Here is a 26557-nt window from a genome sequence, read left to right on the forward strand (position 1 = left end):
TTACATAAAATCTTCTGGCTTTCTTACATGATCATTAAATAAAAAGGAGTAGACAAAATTTATTTTCTAATTGTCCTTCCCTTTGGTGGGCATTTGATACAATATTAACTATATGGTTATCAGTGGGGGGGGGGGAGCATCTATTTTCATTTTAAAACTGTTCCCCATTACTAAATCTAAGATAATCACTTGAAGCCATTAAGGATACTATGGTTTGATCAGATGAGAAATCTGTGGTGGCTGAAAATTACTACCGATTTCTCTAGATCTGCTGCTTTGTCTAGTTTATAAACCTTAGGCTCAATGTTATGTTCCCCCCTAATTAGACATAGTAGCCCCCACAAAATTTTGTTTTAACTGAAGGCAAGAGTAGAGATTTTAAAATATATATTCAAGAGAGTCTTTTATGTAGCTGATATGTTACCCCTAGGCTCTGAATTAGATCTTTAGTGTCTGAAGATGAAATCATCAGAAGTGTCCATGGCCTCAAACTTTCAGGCCCATAGGACTATCAAATATCCCGAATTATATCTACTCAGAGCTTAAAGGAAGAATTAACTATCATGACAAGAGTAATCTCAAAGTGAGAAAAGGGAAACTACCAAAGCATGTGTGGCTTTAATGTGTGTGGGAGACTTCTGAACAGGTGTTATCACTTAAGAGATCTCTAAGTTGACAAAGGAAAATAATTAGTTTAGCAGTTATATTGTCAAAATTAATAAAAGGGACTCATGTTTATTCTTGCTGTATTTGTCAACCTATGGGCAGTGGTTACTGTATATATATTCTATAGTATGTTTATATATGTCACTATTAGAGATGAGTGTCTTAATATTATTTACTGTTACATCTATTCATTTATGTATTATTTATACTTTACCACAAGACTCACAGCACTTTACTAATATTAGATCATTATTTTTCTTCTACTTTTCTGTGGCATTTTCAACTTGTATCTTTTACACTAGGGTTTTTTTCCTTATGTTGGAGCACTCACTAAGAAAAGTGTAACAGATTACCCAGAGAAATGGGCTCTGTACTCTTCCTGAAATATTTAGAGTGGGATCTGAAAATATAAGTCTAGAGATCTATTTGAAGCTGCTTTGGGGCTACTAGGCATCAATTACATTTTATATTTCACATTAATAAGACTCTTTTCAAGTCAATACTCATGAAGCCAAGTTCTCTCAAATGCCAATACACTTGAAACTTTGTTTTCTGGAGTTGCATTAATAAAAAATAAACAGTCTTCTAGTTAGTCAGAGGTTCTTACCTTTGGTTCGCCTGTCTCCTAAAATACAGACATATCAGTTGCCCTTCGCTTTCTTTCATAGTTCTTCATTATTGCCTAGCCCCAAAGACAGGAGAAAGCAAGCCAGGTTCCAGGAGCTCTAAAGTCAGAGAATCTAAGAAATGGTGGGGGTTAGCTGATGGGAAAAGGCAGTCAGTACAGATGGCAGAATGCTCCAGAAATATTCTTCATTCTGCTATAACAGATGAGCTTAATGAACTTGACTATTCTTAAGTTCAAATATGGCAGTTTTCAGCTTGTTCTATTAAGATATGTCTCTAAGAGTCAGGACTCTTCCATTTGTAACTTGAATATATTAATATTTGAATCATAGTCCAAAAGTAATTGAAATATTTGTTAGGTAACCATTGACACATGATTACCGCCAAAGAATGAGGAGGTTTGCGCATAAGAACTTTCTCTTAGAGTTTTGTTTTTGTGCTTTTACATGAGAGAAATGCTTTTGTAGTATGAAAAGTTTCTGGAGTATTTTCTTCTGCATTACCTCCTGTTCTACTGATGCTCTTTGCTTAAGTTACCTATAAGAAAGCAACACTGAAATAGAGAAGTCTAGACCCTGACCTTTGAGGGAAGAGCTGCTTTTGTCCCCCCAAAGTAAAAAATTAAAAATGAAATATACAGAAGCAAAATACAATGTTTTGAATATCTACTAATTAGTTGGTGGATGGATAAGTTACCTTCTAAGTGTCTTTATCATCCAGTGTCTTTTTGCTAATTTAGATAAGACTAGATTCTATACCTACATTGTCTGATTTATTAGCCACTAGCATATGATGATTTAAATTTAATAAAATTCAAACTGTGGTTCTTCAGTCACCTAACCACACGTCCAGTGCTAAGTGCCACACATGGACAGTGGTTACCATTTTGGACACATAAATACAGAACATTTCCATCATTGCAGAAAATGTTTTTTTTTACAATGCCCAAAGAGAAAATAGGGACAAAATAAAAGTATTCAATTAACTTATAAACTCTTAGATTCTACTGCCATAGTTAAAGAAAATGGTTTTTCATATAAAAATTAATACAGCCCTTTTTAAAGTCACTGGAATAATCAGAACCCCATTCTTTGAAATTACTTTTCAATATATTTTTAAACAGATGCTCAGCACTTTACTTTTCAAGTAACATAATTAAATCATTTTATAAATCATAACAGTATCTTCAGGCTTTTTCCCCCTTTTTTGTAGTCTTTTCAAATTGATGATACATAGTTCATCTGCAGGTAGAACAGAAACCAGTGAATTCTTTATTTACAAATAAAAACTGTTAAACATTTATCCTTCTCTTCTGTTTTTTTAATTATATATAGATCTAATGAAAGTGGAAAAGTTTTTTTGTTTATCTCTCCCTTAAAGGTACATCAAGATCCAAATTATTTCTTGGGTTTTCTTTTTTGGGAGGGTTCTTCATAGTTTCTTGCTCTTAATAACTTGGATTATGAATCACATTCAGTTTCATGTATGAGGCAAGCATTTTATTCTGGTGACTTAATGAAACCTTTTAGTATTTACTTCTTAACATAATGAAAAGGATGTATATGGATGCATCTTTAAATTTTTAAATGAAAATAAAGAGACTAATAATTCTCTTGAGTCAGCTTGGTGCTTAGTTAAATACTAAAACTATCGTTAGGAAGTCAGGATGCTTTCCTCTCCCTTTTTAAATGTTTTAAATCAGGCAACAGACTCAACCCAGTAGTGTCAAATTCCAAGCAAATTATGAAATTCTTATTGTTCAGTACAGCTGGGTAAAAGGTGTGATTTGAGGGTTTTGGTGTGTTTTTTTTTTCTTGTTGGCCTAATTTAATGTGTGTACCACAGAGACTCATGTTAGTTAAGAGAAATTTTCATTATGCTTGAAATAAATAGTATTTTAATATAAATACAGGAAATGACTGTACACAAATGCCAATCAATGATTTAAGGCCTTCAAAATTGTTTTAATAGTAGCCTTTTGTGTTTTAATAACCTTAGTTATTTAAAATTTAGATGCACTAAAATGTCATTGCCGTTACTAACTTTGCTGTGTACAGGTTATGTATAATTCAGAATGCTTTGCACTTAGAGGAATAATTTGTGGGTTTATCTTGTTTTGCAAGTTTTCATGTTTTGACAATTGCCCCACCATTTATACACCCAATTTTTGGTTGTATAATAAATGGTAAAATTCAAACATACCTAATAATTTAATAATTTGCCTTATTTTGATTAATAAATTCTGTCAAAGATTTGAAGATAGAAAAAGGCTTTTTTTTCCTTAAGTATTTTTTACACTTTTCAGATGAGCTGGAAAACACCTTAGTACATTAGAGTTGGAGTTGTATTGATTACAGTCCCAGCTCTAAAGCCTTATACTCATGTCTTAAGTATTATTGATTGTTCTATGAATTGTTGTTAGTTTCCTATTTGGCATCATAGTTACCCACCTTGCAGCTTAGCTTTTACAAAAAGGATATTACTAGCTGTATTCTTATTTCTGGTTGACTATTGAATTTATAATTTAATGACTTTTAATTTAATGACTGTTAATTCTTTGTCAATGTAATCCAAAAATGAAATCCCCTTAGGACTCTAAATTTCTCACTTCACAAATGGAATCAATACAGAAATAGCAACATTGTACATAATACCATCCAAGGATTTTTCCATGTGTTTACCAAGTTTACCAACCATTTACTGTATATCAGATTGGTGGGTTTTCTTAACTGATTTTCCAAGGTGAATGACTTGTTAGCCTCAGTAAGAAATTTTCACTAAATCACAAAAACATAAGGTCCAATAACCACCAAAAGACAGATTTTTAATTTTTTTGAAATCTTATATTTCCTTTTGATATCACTTATTCATTTTAATTTTATGACTGCCAACTTGTTATGGTATTAATTATATGTGTATGTTTATATGTATGCATATAATATATGTATATGAAGAATAAAGTTAAGATTTGGTCAAACTATATTTTCCCATTCAAGTACAAAAATGTTTTCAAGGCTGCAAAAAGTGTACAGTTGTTAAACAAGTTGTAAATAAAGACTTGTATAAAAATTCAATGTAGTTTTTTTTTTTACTGCTCTTAAGCTGTGTCAAACACATATTTAATAATTGTCTAATCATGTTCATCCCCTTGCCTTTGGCACTTGCTATGGTGTCCTATCAATTGAGAGATCATGCCACTGATTTATTATAAATCAGGTATATTCTTTGAGGTTTTTTCCCCAGTACGTATCATAGATTTTGTTTTGATTTAGGCTGGTACTTAATAGTTGTAAGCTGATTATCCAAAGTTCTTAACGGATAAAAGCTAAACATGGCTTCTTCCCTCTTACAGTTACCATGGGAACACAGTCAGTCTCAGTACAGACTGTACAGCAAGAACCAATGGGAGAGAAGTTGCATTCTTTAACAATATAAAGCATTATTGTTGGAGCTTCCTATTTAGGTGATTAGGACTCCTTTTCCTCCCTTGCACACCCTTATAATTCACCCTTTTCCCCATCTCCACCCTAAACATTACTAAAATACGACATTTTCAGTGTTGAGTAAAATGGCAGTAGCACTGTGGAAATTGATTATATTTACATTAAAATAATCACCTAAGTAATTTCAAAATGAAGTTAGCACCAAGGTTAAATTAAAAAGAAAAAAAATTATGTAGAGACACCTGGGTGGCTCAGTCAGTTAAGCGGCTGCCTTAGGCTCAGGTCAAGATCCCAGAGCCCCAGGATCAAGTTCCAGGATGTCGGGCTCCCTGCTCAGAAGGGACCCTGCTTCTCCCTCTCCCTTTGCCACTCCCCCTGCTTGGGCACTCTGCAATAAATAAAATCTTTTTTTTTTTTAAGATTTTATTTATTTATTCATGAGAGCCACAGAGAGGCAGAGACACAGGCAGAGGGAAAAGCAGGCTCCATGCAGGGAGCCCAATATGGGATCTGGTCCCGGATCCTGGGTCACGCCCTGAGCCAAAGGCAGATGCTCAACCACTGAGTCACCCAGGCATCCCTCGAATAAATAAAATCTTAAAAAAAAAAAAAAAAAAAGTCCGAAGAGTGCTTATTTTACTGTCAGAAAGATATATATAAGTTTTCTTCACTAATTATCATGAGATACCATATTAATTTCGCATTTATTGAGTGCCTCTCCTGGGTATTTAATATTGAAGCAAAGGAGAAAGATAGGTTGGATCACAAAAAATGTTTTTGCTTTCAAAGATTTGGTCAAATGAAGCACAACACTGAAAGGTCCCCAAAGAGAACTGTCACTCAGGTGAAAGCCTATCAGTTTGCCCTAAATACATGTATGTACTGTGGAGGTAATTGCTGCATCACAAACCACTCCAAACCTTAATGGTTTTAAACAATGTCATGTCTCTCTTGTATCTGAAGACACTCAGCTGCCCTCAGGAGGGACCCTTCAGTCACAGCTAAATGATGGCCGAGGCCAGATTCATCTGAAGGCTTTCTCTCATGCATCTCCTACCGACTGCCAAAATCCTTTTGGTATTTTCTAATCCCTGTGCCAAGCAGAGTCACAGTGGTACTGTGGGCAGATGGTACAGGTTAGTCAGGGAACTTGAGTGTAAGACCTGAAGTAGCTACCTGGAACTCCAGTAAGTTTGAAGCCACACATATGCTCGTGCTTCTTTTATCTAATTGTATATAAAATGGGCTACATGTTCCTACAATTTGATAGTTAATTTCTAGGACTATTTTTTAAGATAACTGTTGAGAGGGGATCCCTGGGTGGCGCAGTGGTTTGGCGCCTGCCTTTGGCCCAGGGCGCGATCCTGGAGACACAGGATCGAGTCCCACATCGGGCTCCCGGTGCATGGAGCCTGCTTCTCCCTCTGCCTGTGTCTCTGCCTCTCTCTCTCACTGTGTGCCTATCATAAATAAATAAAAATTTAAAAAAAAGATAACTGTTGAGAATATAAAGGTCTATGTCTGTATTCCTAGCCAACATCCTCAGCACAATAGATGCCTACTAAAAGACATGTTTCCAGAGTTACCAACACCTGCATTTTCAGTTTTTTCCCCTAAAATGAATCATTCCCATTAGTATACAAACATGCTATTTCTCACATACTCTATTAATGAATTACTTTTAACTATTTTTAAGTGTGCAATTTGATAATTTTTGACATATATATACTCATGATGATTCCATCACAATAACCAAAATAAGCAGGGTACCTGGATGGCTCAGTTAATCATCTTCCCTTGGCTTGGGTCATGGTTCCAGGGTTGTGGGATAAAGCCCCACGTGGGGCTCCCTGCTCAACAGAGAGCCTTCTCCCTCTGCCTCTCCCTGCTGCTCGTGCTCTCTCTCAAATAAAATCTATCACCTCAAAAAGTGTTTTTTCTTGGTAATCCCTCCAGGTCTTCCTAGGTACCCTGGACCCATTCCTGTCTCTAGACGACAATTTTTCTGCTTTTTGTCACTCTAGGTTATCTTGCATAGTCTATAATTCTATACAAATGGAATCCTACAAGGTATACTCATTTTTGTCTGGCTTTTACTCAGCATAACTTGAGATCTCCTTATATATTGTGTGTATCTGTAATTCATCCTTTTTTATTACTAAATCATATTCCATTGTATGAGTATTCCACAATTTGTTTATTCATTCACCTGCTGGTGGACATGTGAGTTGCTTCCAGTTTGGGACTATTTTGAATATTTGCTCAGAAGCCTTTGTGTGGGGCAGCCTGGGTGGCTCAGCGGTTTAGCACCGCCTTCAGTCCAGGGCCTGATCCTGGAGACCCGGGATCGAGTCCCACATCAGGCTCCCTGCATGGAGCCTGCTTCTCCCTCTGCCTTGTCTGTGCCTTTCTCTCTGTCTGTCATGAATAAATAAATAAAATATTTTTTTTAAAAAAAGTCTTTGTGTGTTCGTGTGCTTTCATTTCTTTTTTGTAAACACCTCGAGTGGAATGGCTGGGTCATATGGTAGGTATGGTACTTAATTTTTAAAAATTACATAACTGGGCATCCCTGGTGGCACAGCAGTTTAGCGCCGTCTGCAGCCCAGGGCATGATCCTGGAGACCCTGGGATCGAGTCCCATGTGAGGCTCCCTTCAGGGAGCCTGCTTCTCCCTCTGCCTGTGTCTCTGCCTCTCTTTCTCTCTCTGTGTGTCTCTCATGAATAAATAAATAAATAATTACATAACTGTACTACAAAGGGATTGTGTCTTTTACATTTCCATTAGCAGTGTATGAGAGATCCACTTCCTCTACATCTTTGCCAATACTGAGTCTTTCTTTTTGATAGTAGTCATTAGTATCTCATTGTGGTTTTGTTTGAACAGTTTTGGTTTTATTTTAATTTTAGCCATTCTAATAGTTGTATTTTATGGTGTTAATTTGTTTTTTCCTATGAGCTCTTAAGAACCATTTCATGTTCTTATTTGCCATACATATATCTTCTTTAGATAAAATATGTTCAAATTATTTTCCAAGTTTTTATTGGATTGTTTTCTTACTAAGTTTTGAAAATTCTTTATTCTAGATTTAAGTCCTTTATGGGATAATTGATGTGTAAATATTTTTTCTCACCCCGTTGCTGGGTTTTCCATTCTCTTGGCAGTATCTTTCAAAGTGCAGAATTTCTTATTTTCATGAAGTATAATTTTATCTTTTTTTTTCATTAAGGCATTATGTCTTTTGGTGTGTAAGAAATCCTTGTCCAATCTAAAGTTATGAAGATTTCCTCCTAGTTTTTTTAGAAGTTTCATAGTTTTAGGTACTACATGTTATGTTTATTACCCATTTTGATTTAATTTTTGTATACGCTGCAAGTGCAATGTATGATTTAAGTTCCCTGTCTTTGGAGGAAGTGCAGAGGCATATAGAATTGCTCAGGACCATTTGTTACAAAGACTATCCTTTCTCTATTGAATTGTATTTTGCACCTTTGTTGGAAATCAATTGTCTATATATATATGTGAGTTTTATTTCTGGATTTCAACTGTTACATTCATCTCCATCTTGATTCCAGTAATACCCTGTTTTGATCACTGTAGATTTTTTTTAAATATGGTATTCAAAGTTTTGTTTTGTTTTGTTATTTTTTTATTTATGATAGTCACAGAAAGAGAGAGAGAGAGGCAGAGACACAGGCAGAGGGAGAAGCAGGCTCCATGCACTGGGAGCCCGACGTGGGATTCGATCCCGGGTCTCCAGGATCGTGCCCTGGGCCAAAGGCAGGCGCTAAACCGCTGCGCCACCCAGGGATCCCCACTGTAGATTTATAAGTGTTGAAGTCATACAGTATAAGCTTTCCATCTTTTTTCATTTTTTTAAAGATTTTATTTATTTATTCATGAGAGACACAGAGATAAGCAGAGACATAGGAACTGGGAGAAGTAGGGTCCTGGAGAGGAGCCTGATGTGGGACTCCATCCTAGGACTCTAGAAGCACACCGTGAGCTGAAAGCAGATGCTCAAACACTGAGCAACCCAGGTGTCCCTCCACCTTTTTTCTTTTACAAAGTTGTTTTGACTATTTAGGTCCTTTGCATTACCTGCCATATGAATTTTAGAATCAGCTCATTAATTTCTACAAAACAAAGCCTGGTGGCATTTTGACTGGCATTGCATTGAATCTATAGATCAGTTTGGGAGAATTGACATCTTTATATAAAGTTTTTGATCCACTTATTTAGGTCTTTCATTTCTTTCATCAATATTTTCTAGTTTTCAATGTACAGGTCTTTGGTACCTTTCGTCAGATTTATCCTACATATTTCCTAATTTTTTATGCCATTACAAAGGATATTGCTTTAAAATATTGACTTTCAGTTGTTCCATGCTAACACATAGAGATACAGTGGCACCAATTTCCATCCTACTTAATTTTCTCTCTTTTTTTCTTTTCTTTGGCTTTTATTTCATTGGTTTCTGTTCTGATCTTTATTTCCTTTCTTCAACTTACTTTGATTTTTCATTTGCTCTTTTGTCTAATTTCCCAAGGTAGAAGCTGAGGTTATTGGTTTGAAACTTTTCTCATTTCCCAATATAGCCCTTTAATGTTAAAAATTTCTTTCTCCGGGATTGAGTCCCACGTCAGGCTCCCTGCGTGGAGCCTGCTTCTCCCTCTGCCTGTGTCTCTGCCTCTCTCTATCTCATGAATAAATAAAAATCTTTTAAAAAAATTTTCTTTCTCACTAGTACTTTAGCTGCATCCTACAGATTTTTATATACATGATTTCACTTTTCATCCAGTTCAGAATATTTTCTGATTTTCATTTTGATTTCAGCTTTGACCCATGGGTTATTTAAAAATGTGTTATTTAGTTTCCAAACATTTTAGGGTTTTCCGAGAATCTTTTTAGATTTTATTTATTGGGATCCCTGGGTGGCGCAGCGGTTTGGCGCCTGCCTTTGGCCCAGGGCGCGATCCTGGAGACCCGGGATCGAATCCCACGTCGGGCTCCCGGTGCATGGAGCCTGCTTCTCCCTCTGCCTGTGTCTCTGCCTCTCTCTCTCTCTCTCTCTGTGACTATCATAAAAATAAAAAAAATAAAAAATAAAAAAAAGATTTTATGTATTCATGAGAGACACAGAGAGAGAGAGGCTGAGACACAGGCAGAGGGAGAAGTAGGCTCTCCACAGGGAACCCGATGCAGGACTCGATCCCAGGACACCAGACTGGGATCATGAGCTGAAGGCAGATGCTCAGCGCTGAGCTACCCTGGCATCCCTCCAAGAATCTTTCTGTTAGTGATTTCTAACTTAATTCCATCATGGTTAGAGAACATGGTTTGCATGACAAGAATCTTTTTTAATTTATTGGGACTTGTTTTATGACCTAGAGTGTCTGTCTTGTTGGGATGTCTGGGTGGCTCAGTGGTTGAGCGTCTGCCTTTGGCTCAGGTCGTGATCCTGGAGTCCTGGGATCAAGTCCATCAGGCTCCCTGCATGGAGCCTGCTTCTCCCTCTGCCTGTGTCTCTGTCTGTCTCTCTCTCGAAAAAAAGTAAATAAAATCTTCAAAAAAAAAGAAAAGTCAAATATTAAAAAAAAAAAAAAGAATGTCTGTCTTGGTAAGTTTTCTGTGTGTGCTTGAAAAGAATGTATATTCTGCTGTTAGGTGGAGTGTTCTAGAAATGTTGATTAGATAAAGCTAGTTGAGAGTGTTAAGTCTTCTATAGCATTACTGATTTTTCTTCTTACTTTTGTATGAGTTTTTGAGATAAAAGTGTTGAAATCCCACTATAATTATGGATATGTCTATTTCTGTTTATAGTTCTATCAGTTTTTGCTTTATTTTGAAGCTGTTAGTAAAATAAATACTTTGGATTGTTGTCTTTTTGAATTAACCAACCCATTTGTTCATTATGAAATGAACCTCTTCATTTCTACTAATTTCCTGTAATCTCAGGCTTATTTTGTTATTATAGACATTCCAACTTTCTCTTAATTAGTTTTAATATCGTTTATCTTTTTAAAAACATGTTTGAGTAAACTCTATGCCCAACATGGGGCTTGAGCTCACAACCTCAAGATCAAGTGAAACATGCTTTACCAACTGAGCCAGCCAGGTGCTCCAAATGTTATATCTTTTTATTTTTTGTACTTTTTTTACTTTTCTACTTCTAACTCACTTGTGACTTCATATTTAAAGTAGTTTCTGTGCAGCCCTGGTGGCTCAGAGGTTTAGTGCCTCCTTCAGCCCAGGGCCTGATACTTTAGACCCAGGATCGAGTCCCACATCAGGCTCCCTGCATGGAGCCTGCTTCTCCCTCTGTCTGGTCTCTGTGTCTCTCTCTGTCTCTGTCTCTGTCTCTCATTAATAAATAAATAAAATCTTTAAAAAAAATAAAGTAGTTTCTTGTAGGGTGTCAGGGTGGGTCAGTCAGTTGGGTGTCTGACTTCAGCTCAGGTCATGATTTTAAAGTCTTGAGGTCAAGCCCCGTTTCGGGCTCCCTGCTCAGTGGAGAGCCTTCAGCTCCCTCTCTCCTTCTCTCTCTACTGCTTCCCCTGTTTGTGCTCCCCTCTCTCTGTCAAATAAATAAAATCTTTAAAAAAGGTAGTTTCTTCTAGAAAGCATATAGTTAGGTCTTTGTTTAAAAAAAAAAAAGATTTGTTTATTTATTTTAGAAAGCATACAAATGGGGAGAAATCTCAAGCTGACTCATGCTGAGTGCAGAGCCTGAGGCAGGGCTCGGTCTCACAACCCTGAGTTTATGACCTAAGCCAAAATCAAGAGTCAGACACTGAACCAACTGAACCACCCAGGCACTCCTGAGTCTTCCTTTTATATCTAGTCTGACAATCTCTGCCTTTTGTGTATTTAAGCCATTTACATTTAATGTGACTATTTATATGATTAGGTTTAAATCTACCTTCTTGTATTTGTCTTCTATTCATTCTGTCTGTTCTTTGTTCCATTTCTTTTTCTGGCTTCTTCTGGAAAAATTGAGTATTTTTTATTCCATTTTATCTCCCTTGATGCCTTCTTGACAGATGTCTATCAACCTTTCTTGTACTGAAAGGCTACTGATAATGAATGCTTTCAGCTTTTGTATATCTGAAGAAATCTACCTTGCTGCCATTTTTTCATGAAATATTCAAGGGGTATTTTCTTTTGTTTAAAGAAGTTGTTTCACTTTTCTCTGCTTTGCATTTTTTCTTTTTTTTTTAAATGTTATTGATTTACTCATGAGAGACATAGAAAAAGGAGCAGAGACATAGGCAGAGGGAGAAGCAGGCTCCCTGCAGGGAGCCCAATACGGGACTCCATCCCAGGACCCTGGGATCACGACCTGAGCCAAAGGCAGATGCTCAACTGCTGAGCCACCCAGGCATTCCCCCTTGCATTTTTTCTATATAGTAATCAATTGCTACCTAACAAAGTAACTCAAATTAATTAAAGTTGGTTGCATAAAACAACAGACATTTATTATCTGACAGTTTCTGTGGTTCAGGAATGCAGCAGGCACAGTTTAGTGGGTGCTTCTGGCCAAGGTCTCTCACCAGGCTGAATTCCAGGTAACTGCTGGGGCTGTAGTTATCTCAAAGCTGGACTGGGAGACAATCTGCTTTCCAGTTTACGCATATACTGTTAGCAAGTTTTAGGTCTTGCTTGCTATTGGCCAGAGATATAAAGTGTGGGGAAAGAGGTAAATGTGTTTGAAGTTACAGTCTTGTAATCTGATGGAACATCCATCCCATCCTTTTGTCATAATTACTCATAAGAAGCTAGTCACAAGGCCCAGCCCACATTCAAGGGGAGGGGATTATACAAAGGCCTGAACACCAGTTTGGGTCATTAGGGGCTGTCTTTAGAGGCTACTTGTGGTAGCTTCCAGTAAAAATCTGCCATTATCAGTGTTTGTATATTTTTACTCCACTCCGACAGATTTTTTTAAAGATTTTATTTATTAGAGAGAGCATGAGTGGGGGTAGGGGCAAGGAGTGAGGGAGAAGCAGACTCCCCATTGAACAGGGAGCCAGATACCAGGCTCTATTCTAGCATGTGGGGCTCTATCTCACCACTTTCACTATTCCCACCCTCATCTAAGTCACTGCTTTCCTGGATTACTGCAGTAGCCTTGTCTCTGGCATTCCCTGCTTTTCCTTTGCCTTTCTATGCTACTGTATTTTTAATGGATGAAAGACCATCCATTCTCAACACAGAAGACAGTGACCTATAAAAGCATAAGTTATGTCACTCCACTACTCAAAATCCTTCAATAACTTCCCATCTCACTGGAGAGTAAAAGTCAAAATTATATAAGGCCCTATGTTATCTGCTCTGCCTTAACTCTCTGACCTCATCACCTACTCTTGAATCAGTATCCTACTCTTGAATCACTCCACTATGTGCACAATGGCCTCTGAGATCATGAACACTTTCCTCCATATCTTTGGATTTTTGCTAGGAATGGTCTTCCATGCAGATACTGATGCACTCTTTTATCACCCTCAAATCTGTATTCAAATATCACTTACAAAACAAAGGCTTCCCTATCAACATCAGCAGTAACCCACTTATATCTACACTTTCTACCTCTCTTTCCTGCCTAGTCTCATTAACATTTGTCATTATATTCTATTAATTATACATGTTTATTTTCTTTATCTCCCTCACTAGAGTGAAAGTTCCATAGAGCAGAGGGTTTTTTGTTGTTGTTGATTTCACTGCTGTTGAGAACAGTAAAACTGGTCCACAATGGTCATAAAATGAATGCTTATTAGATGATGTTTATTAATATGATAGTTATTAAATGAAATACAAAAGTGAAAAATTATAAATGCTAAATATCCAACAATGGATAAATGATTGAGTACTGCATACAGTATCTAAAAGGAATATCATGCAGTCATTAAAAACTATCTTTTTCTATGGAGGAAAGCAGGCTACACATTATATTCACCAATATATTGTGATAGTTGCTTCCCTAGCGTTGAAGATAGAAGCAAGCTGCCTTGATAAAACTGAAGTTGTCTTTCTTCTTACAAAATTTCACAAAGCCCTTATATAAAGATGAATTACAGCTTTCCTTAGTCACAGAAAATTGGTTTCTACTTTTTTTTTCTTTTGTGTAAACTCTACATCCAATGTGGGGCTTGAACTCATTCATGACTCCCAGACCAAGAGTCTCATGGTTTCCTGACTGAGCCAGGCAGGCACTCCCAGAAAATTGTGTTTAATGCAACATAGTTTTATGTAATTTTCTAGAAAGACATAGTTACAACAATACACATTGTATTCTTGCGGAGCATTTTGGTTGTTTTCAGTTTGTGGCTATTATAGACAATGTTATTGCTAACATTGTTCATGTGTTCTGATGAATGAGATACACATTTCTTTGAGGTATGTACCTAAGTAGAATTACTAGGTCATAAGAATATGTATCTTCAACTTCTCTATATAATACCAAACTATTTTCCAAATTAGAGTAATTTGGAATTGTTGAGTTTTTTCATTCTTACCAGTCTAGTGGGCGGGTAGTGGTATATAAAAAATTTTTTTTTAAAGATTTTATTTATTTATTCATAGAGACACAACTAGAGAGAGAGAGGCAGAGACACAGGCAGAGGGAGGAGCAGGCTCCATGCAGGGAGCCTGATGTGGGACTTGATCCCGGGTCTCCAGGATCACCCCCGGGCTGTAGGCGGCGCTAAACTGCTGCGCCACCGGGGCTGATCACCATATTATGTTTATTTGCCATTTTGGTTTCCTCTTTTGTGCAGAATCTCTTCAAATCAATGTTCTATTTAAGATTATTTGTATTTAGAAAAAAAAATATTATTTGTATTTTTATTTATGGGAATCCAATACCTAAGAGGACTTAGATTTAAGTCCTCTGTGATTTCTTCTATTCTCTTAATGGTATATTTTGATGAAGAGGAAGTTCTTAATTTCAACATAATCAGATTTATTATTTTTCTTGTATTATTATAATGTTATATATTAAGAAATTTATCCTGACCCTAAAGCCTGAAGATTTCCTCCTGTTTGTCATCTAAGACCTTTATCTTTTGCATTTCACATTGAAGTCGATATAGTGTGAGGTGAGGATACATGGGTTTTTTTCTATATAGATGCTTAATTGTCCTAGCACCATGATTCAGAACAATCTCTTTTCTTTACTCCTTGCAATGAACGATTGTTACATCTCAAGTATCTATATATATATATATAATATATATATATGATTGTGAGTCCCCTACTGTGTTCATTACTTTATTCATCTATTTCTGTGCCAATATCACACTCTTAATTGCTTCAGCTGAAGTCTTAGACTTAATAAGCAAAGTAACTAGATATAGAAGTTAATTTTACTTCTGTATACCAGAAACAGAAAAGACAACTCTATTTTTTTGTTAAGATTTTATTTATTTATTCATGAGAGACACACAGAGAGAGGCAGAGACACAGGCAGAGGGAGAAGCAGACTCCATGCAGGGAGCCTGATGGTGGACTCGATCCTGGGACTCCAGGGTTACACTCTGGGCCAAAGGCAGGCACCAAACCGCTGAGCCACCCAGAGATCCCCCAGAAAAGACAACTCTAAATCCAACAAAGTACAGAGAAAAAATAAAACTTACAAAGAAGCAATAGAACTTCATGAGAGATCTAAAAACCTAAATAAACCAAGACATATCATGTTCAAGGACTGGAGATTTAATACAGTTGTCATTATCCCACAGTTGTTCTATAGATTTATTACAATCCCAATCAATGTGTCAATGAGGTCGTGATTTGCTTGTTTGCTCTTTTTAATATTAAAAAAAATATTTATTTGATGGAGCACCTGGGTGGCTCAGTCAGTTAAGCATCTGCCTTTGGCTCAGGTCATGATCCCAGGGTCCTGGGATCAAGCCCTGCATCGGGCTCTCTGATCAGCAGGAAACCTCTTCTCCCTCTCCCTCTGCCTCTCTCCCCACTGGTGTGCTCTCTCTCTCAAATAAATGTTAAAAAAAATTTTTTTAAATAAATATTTATTTGAGAGAGAGCACATGAGAGCATCTGTCAGAGGAGGGGTCAAGGGAGAGACTCTCAAATGGGCTCCTCACTGATCCAATATGGGACTCCATCCCATGACCCATAAGATCACAACCTGAGCCAAAAGTAAGAGTCAGAGGCTTAACCGACTAAGCCACCCAGGTGCTCCACTTGTTTGCTTTTTAATTTGACAAACTGACAAATTGTCAGATGGAAAAAGATGCAGGAAGCAAATCCTCCCCCAGGGAAACTTGAAGACTTTAAGAGAGTCTACTGACCCCTTAACCAACTTTTATGCTACTACTTGCATACATTTTAATCCTAAACATTTGTAAACTGCACAAGACATTAATACTATGGTTTTATATCACCAATTAGCATTTAGGTTTACCCAAATACTTACGTTTTCTTTGCTCTTCTTTCCTTCCTGCATCTCTGATTTTTCCATCTGGGAATATTTTCCCTCTGCCTAAAGTACATGCTTTAGAAGATTCTTCTTTTCAGAGTGTGCTAGCATCAAACCATTTAGTGTTTTTGAAAATGTTATTTTGCCTTCTTGAAGACTATTTATACTGAAAATAAATGCTATTTTAGCAGATGTTTTCTTTCAGCACTTTCAGGACATGATTCCACAGACTTGTTGCTGTGGCTCACTTAATAACTGGGCTCCACTTAATCATTTCCTTTCTGTCTCATATGATCATCTCTTGAGTAGGCTGGGTGCAGCCACAAGTGGTCCTTTCTTGGTGGTGGGGCAAAGCAGCCAAAAGACAAATACAGGCTCCAACTTCTGGCAACCAGGATTAACCAGTCATCATCTCCTTGACGCTTCTTATGCCTTCTTCCACCTTCCTCCCCTTCTCTCTAGCTCAGATACTAGATCTGGGAGTGCAATCAATGTCCTGAGGGTATCATCTTTCTGATTGTAGCCAAGGAAGAAAATGGTGAGGCCTAGAGAACACTGTGGGGAGTTGAAATCTCAGGCATTTAACACAATCCCTAGGCACCTAATAACTATCAAACATCTGCGGAAATCTCTGGAAGAGTGCAATCAAATTAGTAGCATGTAATTAATAACTGCTATATCAATGAAAAACTCCTATCAGTAATTCCTAAAAATAAAAAATTAATTGATGACGAATTATACTCATGAAAGATGTAAATTTTGTGATATTTAAAATTTACATCAATAAAGCTGTTAAAAATTGATGGACAATTTGCTCTACAATTTGTATCACTTGGTAAGTAGTTTTATTTATACACACATTGTGATTTATTTATATATATATTTGTGATTTATTTATATTTTTAAAAGTAATATATTTAAACATTTTTTGATTGCTTGATTTACATATTTAACATGACCACACTGGTTGCTAATCAACCCTGCCTTAAGCCTGTAGCACCTTAATATCCTCAGGAGACTTGATGACAAAGCAGAGGCTGCACCAGTGGACTGACTACAGCAGGTTCTCAACCCGGGCTGCATGTGAGAATTACACGGGGGAGCTCTTAAAATATCCTGTTGCCAAGGCCTCACTCTAAACCAGTCAAATTAGAATCTCTGGGGGGCATGGAGAAAGTTACTCAAACAATTAAACACTGAATTGCCATATGATCAAGCAATCCCACTTCTGGGTAAATACCCAAAAGAAGTAAAAGCAGGGACTCTTTACAGAGATTTGATGATCAACAACAGCCAAAAGGTGGAAATAACCCAAATGTTCATTAGCAGATGGATAACAAAATGTGATATATACATACAACGGAATATTATTCAGCCTTTAGAAAGAGTATTCTGACACATGCTACAACATGGATGAGCCTGGATGTCATGTGAAGCAAAATAAGCCAATTACAGGACAAACATGTCTGATTCTACTTCTATAAGGTACCTAGAGTAGTCAAATTCATAGAGACAGAAAGTAGAATCCGGTTACCAGAGGCTAAGGGGAAAAGTTGCTCAATGACAAATCTTCAAGTAAATTTTAAAAATATAATCGGCTTTATTAATTGAGTCATGAATTAGGCAGCATCCCATCTACCAAGTAAAGGGGAACTCGATCAAGCTGTAGAAAAGGAAAATAATTTGTAGCTATATGTGGTAACAGATATTAACTAAACTCGTGTGAGAATCATTTTGCAATTTATACATATATCAAATAAAATATTAAGAGTTAAAAAAAATAAAGGTAGAGGAGGAGCATAAAAGAGGAAATTAGCAAAGAATCCATTGTGTTAGGCATGGTCGCCCTCCTGAGGGGAACAGAGCGGGTCTGTCAGTGAATTTCCTTGTCCTGACCAGTAAATTCTATATTGACTAGTCAAAGTTACATTACTGGCAGGAATTGGGTTGGGTGCAGAGAGGCTAAGACTGCAGTTAGGTTAGGTATTAAGTCTTGTTCTGCTGACAATGGGGTTCTTTACATAACTGGTTCCATTTGAGGCCTGTGGTTTTCTTTTTCTTTAATTAAATTATTTATTTATTTTAAAAAGATTTTATTTATTTATTCATAAGAGACAGAGAGAGAGAGAGAGGCAAAGACACAGGCAGAGGGAAAAGCAGGCCCCATACAGGGAGCCCAATGTGGTACTCGATCCTGGGTCTCCAGGATCACGCCCTGGGCTGAAGGCAGCGCTAAACAGCTGAGCCACCCAGGCTGCCCAAAGAATTTATTTTAAAGCGGTCTCTATACCTAGTGTAGGGTTCAAACTCACAACCCCAAGATCAAGAGTCACATACTTATTTACTGAGCCAGTCAGGCACCCTTGTGGTTTTCTTTTTAATAGAGAGAATGAGTTATTTAATGGGTACAGGGTTTCAGTTTGGGAAGATGAAAAATTCTGGAGTTGGATGGTGGTGATGGTTGCACAACAATATGAATGTACTTAGTACCACTGAACAGTACACTTAATTATTAAAAAGATAAATTTGCTGACTATTTTACCATACACACACACATACATCTCAAATTCTTACCATGACCCCTTGGTTTTTCCTTAACCTTATCACGTACCAATTCACCTCATTTGCAGGACTTTAGTGATATTGGCATCCTTTGCTGAAACAAGAACACACTAAGTATGCACTTACTATCTGCTCTACATGGCATGCATTTTCCTCCTTTAGGTCTTTGCTCAAACAGCCCCCAGAGGGGTGCCTGGGTAGCTCAGTCAGTTAAGCATCATACTTTTGATTTTGGCTCAAGTCATGATCTCAGGACTGTGAGATTCAGCCCCACATGGGGCTTGTGCTGGGCATGGAGCCTGCTTAAGATTCTCTCCTTCTCCCTCTGCCCCTCCCTTCCCGCCCCCCCCTTAAAAAAAGTTTGAATATGTTCATTAATAAATCAATAGAAATGACTGTATAACTTTCAAACCAGTAGAGAAAAAGGAACAGACAAATTCAGTCAGGGCTGAAAAGGAGCACAGAAAGAAGAGGAAAACATTAACAGAAAACACAAAATGGTATAAATGAGTAACCATATTGGTGGTAACAACACATGTGAAAGGCTTAAGCCCTGTGGCAGCTCTCCCTCTCTCTCTGACCCTCCCTGCCTCCCATCTCTGCACTTGCACTCTAAAAATAATAAAAACAAATAGCCCCCAGAAAAGCCTTCCTAACTGTTATAGATGGTGAAAAATAACTTTCCCTCTACCCTTCTGAGTTCTTGGCTGTGACTCTAGCAATAAAAGATTAATAAGAGGAAAAACAGAGTTTTTTTTAACACATATGACTCACATATACAAGGAAGATACTCAGGAAAAGTTAGTCATTCACTGAGGTTGCTTAGAATCCACGCTTAAATACCATCTTAACAGGGAGAGAGAAGTGGGAATGTAGGCCTCTCCAGAGAATGAATTTTAGGTAAGATGAAGGAGCCCTTAGAAGAGTAGATGCGAGGGACACCTGGGGGTCTCAGGGGTTGAGCATCTGCCTTTGGTTCAGGGTGTGATCCCGGGGTCCTGGAATCGAGTCCCACATCGGGCTTCCCGCAAGGAGCCTGCTTCTCCCTCTGCCTAGGTCTCTGCCTCTCTGTTTCTCTCTGTGTCTCTCATGAATAAATAAAATCTTTAGGGCAGCCCGGGTGGCTCAGCGCCGCCTTCAGCCCAGGGCATGATCCTGGAGTCCCGGGATCGAGTCCCACGTCGGGCTCCCTGCATGGAGCCTGCTTCTCCCTCGGTCTGTGTCTCTGCCTCTCTCTCTCTGTTGCTCATGAATGAATGAATGAATGAATGAATAAATAAATAAATAAATAAATAAATAAATAAATAAATAAATAAATAAATAAATAAATATTTTTAAAAAATATCTTTGGGAGACAGGACAGTTGAGCAACATCTGTCTGGCTGTGGTCTCCGCTTCTGTAGAAGCCCCAGGGATGAGTTATGAGGAGTCTCTTCTGGAGGATCCGTCTTAGGCGGATAAAGGGAGCTCAGATAAAGCACCTTCCTCCAGTTGCTGTTTTTCAACCGCCTACAGCTCAAAACTAACCAGTGTACCAAGGCAGAGTATTTGGAGTACAGGTCCCGGGTCCCTACCCGCGCAGGGTGGCGGGCCCGTTGCCCTCACGAGATGTACACTTGGCGTCCACACTGCTGGGGACAAGCCACACACCGGTCCCTAGCGGCTAAGTGAAGGTTTGCCTTTTCCATACCATACACACAGTACTTGTTAGGATTTTAATTTCGGAAGACAAACCTCTGTATTACTTAAACTCTGCGGCATGAACTCATCATCCAAAAGAAAAATGTGCACAGGAAACACGAAGGGTCAACAGGCGGCAGTGGAGGCCAGCTCCCCGGACGGAGCGAACAGGGCAGGTGGGTCTGCGCGGAGGGCTGCCTGCCCTCACCCACCGCTCCGACGGCCCTCTGTGTGAAGGACAAGAACCATCACCCCAGCGAGGGGACCTCACAAACCCATACGGGCCCACACGGGGGATGACTGACACGCGGGAAGTCCGGAGTCCCGCTCGCTCAGCCAGGCGCGAACCTAGGCCTCCACCGCGCCGCCCGGCCTCTCTGCTCCGCGTCTCTATGGCCGGAAGCGAGAACACCGGAAGTGGGCCGCCGCGGGGGGGAGGGGCGCGGTCGCGAGGGGCGGGGCCGCCACCACCTCCGCTGCGGGCCGAGGCGAGATGGCGGCCACGGAGGGGGTGGGAGAGGCTGCGCAGGGCAGCGAGTCCGCACAGCCGGAGCCACCGCCGCCCCAGCCGCACCCTCCGCCGCTCCAGCCGCAGCAGCAAGAGGAAGCCATGGCGGCAGAACTGGGAGAAGCGGTGGCGTCCCCCATGGACGACGGGTTCCTGAGCCTGGACTCGCCCACCTATGTCCTATACAGGTAACGCCCACAGCAGGGCCGCGGCTCCGAGGCCCTTCCCTCGGAGGCGGGTGCTCCGGCCGGCGGTTCCGGCCCGGCTCCTCTGGCCCCCGCAAGTCGGCCGAAGTTCTCGCCGGGGCGGGCGGGGTCGGGGAGGGGGGGCGCTCGGCGGGGTCCGGGGCTGGGCCCTCGGCGGGGTCAGGCCCGCGCGGCCCTAGCGCCCTCGCTGACGGGTTGCTGTTCCCGGGGCACCGCGGTCGGCGAGCGGCGGAGGGAGGCCGGACACCGGACGGGGCAGAGCCGGCAGCGCACGGGGCTGCATGTCTCAGGCTGCTTAGATGGGATTCAGGAATTTAACAAATCTCCCGCTTTCTCGCTCCCTCAGCGCCGTGCCTGATACAGTCTGAATACCGAAGGGCTTGGGTGCTGTTTAGTAACCTGGCAGGAAATAATGATTTAAATACAAATGAGGTCCACATTGGCTCACTTGAAGGACAAGGTGTAAGGGCTTCCCGTGCTTGGTTCTGCCAGAGCGGAGAGAGCTAGTACAAGGTCTTTAAGGACTGGGACATTTTCTTTAAGTATTTCGGCGCCGGCCGTCAGGCAGGCACCGACTTTAAGCTGTGAGACGGAGAAAGTATTTGTCCTTCCACTCCGTAATACATCCCTACGTCACCTGGAGTCTAATACGAGCGGTGTATATATAGTAGGCAGTGTTGGGTACTCTGTAACTTTCTTGCGTCTTCTCCCCAGTCCCACCTCTTTAAGTCCTTTGCTCTCTGGTAATGCCGGTTCCTTACCTCCAATTAAACTTGCAAGACAATTGAGAAGTCCTTTTATCTTATTTTTCTTTTATTTATCCTTATTGTAGTTCTAGGTAAAACCATTAGATAGCTTATTTGCCTTGACTTTATGAATGAGTGAAAGTCACTCCAGATTTTTTTGTTGGAGTAGTTGTACGCACATAATTTGGCTGTGGTGGCCCCATAATCCTCACACCTCTTCTCTGAGCGGTAAAATACTCAGCTGCTTCCCTTGGCCGCGTCTGATTTTTCACTGACTGAATGACAGCCTCACCTTTCTTCTGCTACACCCCCAGGCTCTAGATCACACACCTCAGGAATTTTTTCCCTCCTGTTTCCTCTGGTACAGCGGCCACAACTTCAGGATTGTCTGGATGCCACAGACTCTTTGCTGTCAGTAGTTGATCGGTATAGAGAACTAAAAGATGGGTGAAAGGAAAAGAATTTAAATAAAAGAGTGGTTAAAGTAAATTTGGTCATACTGGGCAGTTTGCAAAGAAATGTCTATAAGCACCTGTTGGTGCCACTATAGTTATTTTAGCATTGATGATGAGTACTATTCATTGACTGCTTACTATATGCATTTATTATATGCTGTATTTATGACATAGCATACACATTTAAGCATACGGTAATATTGTATGTTTCATATGTTGGTTATATACTAATATATTGGTATATATGTAACATATTTACTATCTTTGTGCTTACTATTACACACATTTAAGTACTTGACATATTACCTCACTTAATCCTCCAGCCTTCTAAGGTTGGTTAGTAATATCATCTCCACTTTATAAATGAAGAAACTGAGGCCCAGAGAGATTAAGTAACTTTCCTGAGGTCACAGAGCTGGTAAGTGGTAGAGCCTACATTTTAACCCAGTTATCAGATTCCAGAGCCTGCTCTGTAAAGACCACCTGGACCACCTCTCAGTATAGTAAATTAATAGTTCTTGCTTTGATTTTAAAATGTCAGTTCCTAGCTAATTGCTACTCAAATTTTTTTACAATGCTAACTTCAAAAAGTCTTATTAGACCAATTGTTTCCTAATTTAAACTGTTGTGTACTTACTGCATAACATGTTTTTCCACTTACATAGAAACTTTAAATTTGAGAATTACTGATTTATTAACTTTTAGTGGGCAGATCATTCAGTTTATTCTTATGTTCCTTTAAAAAACCTTATGTTAAAGCAAAATGGCAAAACCTGGTCATGAAGAATCCATCCATGATTACACTAAAATATTTATAAGGTACTAATTTTAATGGAAGTGTAGTTGTTGCTATTTTTAAAAACACCAGAATTCATTTTCTTATGTTTGAATACGTTCACTGAAAAAAATGTATATATTTCAGGGACAGAGCAGAATGGGCTGATATAGATCCAGTGCCGCAGAATGATGGCCCCAATCCAGTGGTCCAGATCATTTATAGTGAAAAATGTAAGTTTATTTTTTATTAGATAAAGGTCTATAAGTCAAGCTTAGTAGCAGACTTGAAATGGACAATTATATGGTTACATAGATGACAGATTTTTGTCTAATAAAGATCTAAGTGACTTAAGTTAATACTCTTCTTTTTTATAATTCATTTTCATGGTTAAAACTTTTATTTTGTCCAAAGAATGGACATATTTTAAGTAATGAATGCTACATTATATTATGTAATAGTTACTGTGATTGTGCTTTTCATTTACTGTTTGATCTGCACACAAGACACAACATAAATGAGTTGCTGTTTTATGTAGAATAAACTTTCCTGAAACTTGTGTATTTTGAAATATATTTCAGCAATGAAGTGTTAGGCTCAGTCAGAATACATTTACTGATATTAAAATGAGTGGATTATTTTCTTTGACAAAGTATCATTCTTTCATAATGAATGTGAATGAAAATGCATTGTAAATTGAAGGTCATGCAAATGTTAATTGTTTCTTCTAAGAAAGGGTGGATGAATAAAATGGAATGCTAGTTTTGTACTTTTTTTAAAAAAAAAGATTTTATTTATTCATGAGAGACACACAGAGGCTGAGACACAGGCAGAAGGAGAAGCAGGTTCCATGCAGGGAGCCCAAGGCGGGACTTGATCTCGGGTGTCCAGGATCATGCCCCAGGCTGAAGGCAGCGCCAAACCTCTGAGCCACCCAAGCTGCCCTAGTTTTGTACTTTTATGTGTGTGCATATATATTCTGATTTAAATTGGTTGTGGTGGCCCCATAATCCTCAGACCACCTCTCTGTGTGTGTTATGTGCACATTTCAGTTAAGGCTTTGTCATCCAGGATTATTCCTTTTTTACAAAAAAGCATTTATTGTATTTTTCTGATTATGAAGTAATGTCAAGAAATGTTTGAAAAGGAAGAATGATGATGTGAAGGTTTGACTTAAATATAAAAATGTACTACTAAAAATAATATGTGGAACTGGTGCAGAAATAAATAGATTAATCTAAAAATAGATCAGGATAGATGGGAACTTTAATATTTGATAAAAAGGACATCTTATACCTATATGAAAAGATGGATTAATCACATCGGTTTTGTAGTAGTTTTCTGTGTATTTGAATATGAGCATGTTATTCATGTTATTGAATGTTATGTTATTTCCTAACCATACATTAAATGAAAAAAATTAAAGCTATCTTATGATATCAGGTATTGGGACATATGAACAGATCAGTACATTTCAGATGGTAATTTTCATGTTTAGCCATTTTGGGGTTTGGTTTATCTGTTAAAACTGGAAAATGCTCCTATCTTATAACCTTGAAATACTGCTTCCAGTGATACAGTCTGGGTACACTCTGGCATATGATATCAGAAGACATGTACATTCATTCTCATGAATAAATAAATAAAATCTTAAAAAAAAAAACAAAAAATGTAATAGCCTACTCTTGCTGGAAGTCTTACTGTAATAACATAGTCAATTAACATATTTGGTATGTTAAATGTATTATATTACTATATTCTTACAATAAGCTATGCTAGAGAAAAAGGAAATCTTTTTAAGAAAATCATGAGGGGCACCTGGTTGGTTCAGTCAGTAGAGCATGTGACTCTTGATCTTGGGGTCATGAGTTTAAGGCTCACATGGAGATAGAGTTTAGTTAAAAAATATTTATAACGGGATGCCTGGGTGGCTCAGCAGTTGATAGTCTGCCTTTGGCCCAGAGTGTGATCCTGGAGTTCCTGGATTGAGTCCTGCAATGGGCTTCCTGCATTGAGCCTGCTTCTCTTTCTGCCTGTGTCTCTGCCTCTCTCTCTTTCTTTCGGTCTCTCGAGGATAAATAAATAAAATCTTAAAAAAAAATTTATAAGAGAAAATACAATACTGTACTATATTTATCAAAAAAAGCTGCCCATAAGTGAAGATGTGCAGTTCAAACCAATGTCATTTAAGGGCCAGTACGTTATAGAGTGAGCAAATCATATACATAAAATAAAGAACAGTGTCTGGCTCAGAGTAAGCACTATATGTGTTAACTATTATAATTTGCAGCATTTTTGAAAAAGCAAAATGTTGGAAGCCACTTACATATCTATGTTTTGGAAAATGGAAAAATAAAATGTATCATTATGATACAATTAAATATTAGGTAACCATTAAGAAGATCTAGATCTTTTATAACGTGGACAGATCTCAGAAACAAGTTGAGTGAAAAGGGCCCATAAGTTTTAGAAACTTTGAGTATCACAGTATATCAAATGTGTAATTTTCAGTTAAAAGAATATTTATTTATTTTTTAAAGATTTTATTTATTCATGAGAGACACAGAGAGAAAAAGGGGCAGAGACACAGAGAGAGAAGCACGTTCCTCCAGGGTAGCCTGATGTGGGACTCGATCCTGGAACTCTGGGAACACACCCTGGGCTGGAGGTAGATGCTCAACCACTGAGCCACCCAGGCATCCCTAAAATAATATTTTAATACTGAAAACTACGGAAAAAAAATTTAATAATTATAAAATTCTACTTCTATAACCCCAGATTCATTTATGAGCATGTCAGCTTGACATATATAGCTGTGAAGCTGAGTATTTTATTCACACTTGAAGAATTCTATTCTGCAAAAAAACCATTCACATAAATATGCCATGTTCTTAATGTGGAATAGTGGAAAAAGAGTGATGTAGATAAGTATATTTTGGCATGGAAGAACATGTCATTGAGGAGGAAAATGCCAAAATGAAAAGCTGTTTGAAAAATAAACCAATTTCATTAAAAATAAACAACAGGGGCACCTGGCTGGCTCAATCAGTGGAGCACGCGACTCTTGATTTCAGAGTCATGAGTTCGAGCCCCCATGTTGGGCAAAGAGATTACTTAATAAAGAATAAAGAAAAATGTTAAAAATAAACAGTGCCTGCTATTTTCAATTGCTGACCTTTACTATTCGCAAAAAATAAATTACTCTTTCTGGATAAAAATTTTTTAAGGAGTACAATATTAAATCTTGGTGACTTCCTGATGAAACAGAAAAGTTAAAATGGCTGGCCAGGACTTTTCAAGATACTCCCATCAACACCTTTTAATACGTTCCCCACATCCATCTTATTGCTCTGATGTCTTTTTCATCCAGACGCAGTACCATTCGTAAATGAACATATATTCCATCTCGTGTTGTGGTATTCCTAATATCTGCCGCAGGCTCACTTCAGAA

At 38.5% G+C, this 26557-nt stretch overlaps 1 protein-coding gene and 1 long non-coding RNA gene across 4 annotated transcripts in view; one reads left to right on the forward strand and one right to left on the reverse strand.

Moving 5' to 3' along the window:
- The first annotated feature begins 20872 nt into the window (after nt 1-20872).
- The window catches only part of FNTA (farnesyltransferase, CAAX box, subunit alpha), a 28911-nt gene continuing 23226 nt past the window's right edge, over nt 20873-26557 (forward strand). For 2 of the 3 annotated variants that reach the window (XM_072776689.1, XM_072776690.1), the window contains exons 1-2: nt 20874-21112; nt 23254-23339. In XM_072776689.1, the coding sequence (XP_072632790.1) occupies nt 20910-21112; nt 23254-23339 (289 nt within the window). In that variant the 5' untranslated portion in view covers nt 20874-20909. Of the gene's footprint in view, nt 21113-23253; nt 23340-26557 lie in introns of all 3 variants that reach the window. The other variant, XM_072776691.1, reaches the window with a different exon arrangement.
- Nucleotides 21330-26557, reverse strand: part of LOC140604938 (uncharacterized) — a 35870-nt gene continuing 30642 nt past the window's right edge. Inside the window, exon 3 of the long non-coding RNA XR_012007739.1 lies at nt 21330-22312. This is a non-coding gene — a long non-coding RNA (uncharacterized lncRNA). The remainder of the gene's footprint in view (nt 22313-26557) is intronic.

This window comes from Canis lupus, chromosome 15 (assembly GCF_048164855.1).
Source record: "Canis lupus baileyi chromosome 15, mCanLup2.hap1, whole genome shotgun sequence".
Taxonomy (NCBI): domain Eukaryota; kingdom Metazoa; phylum Chordata; class Mammalia; order Carnivora; family Canidae; genus Canis; species Canis lupus.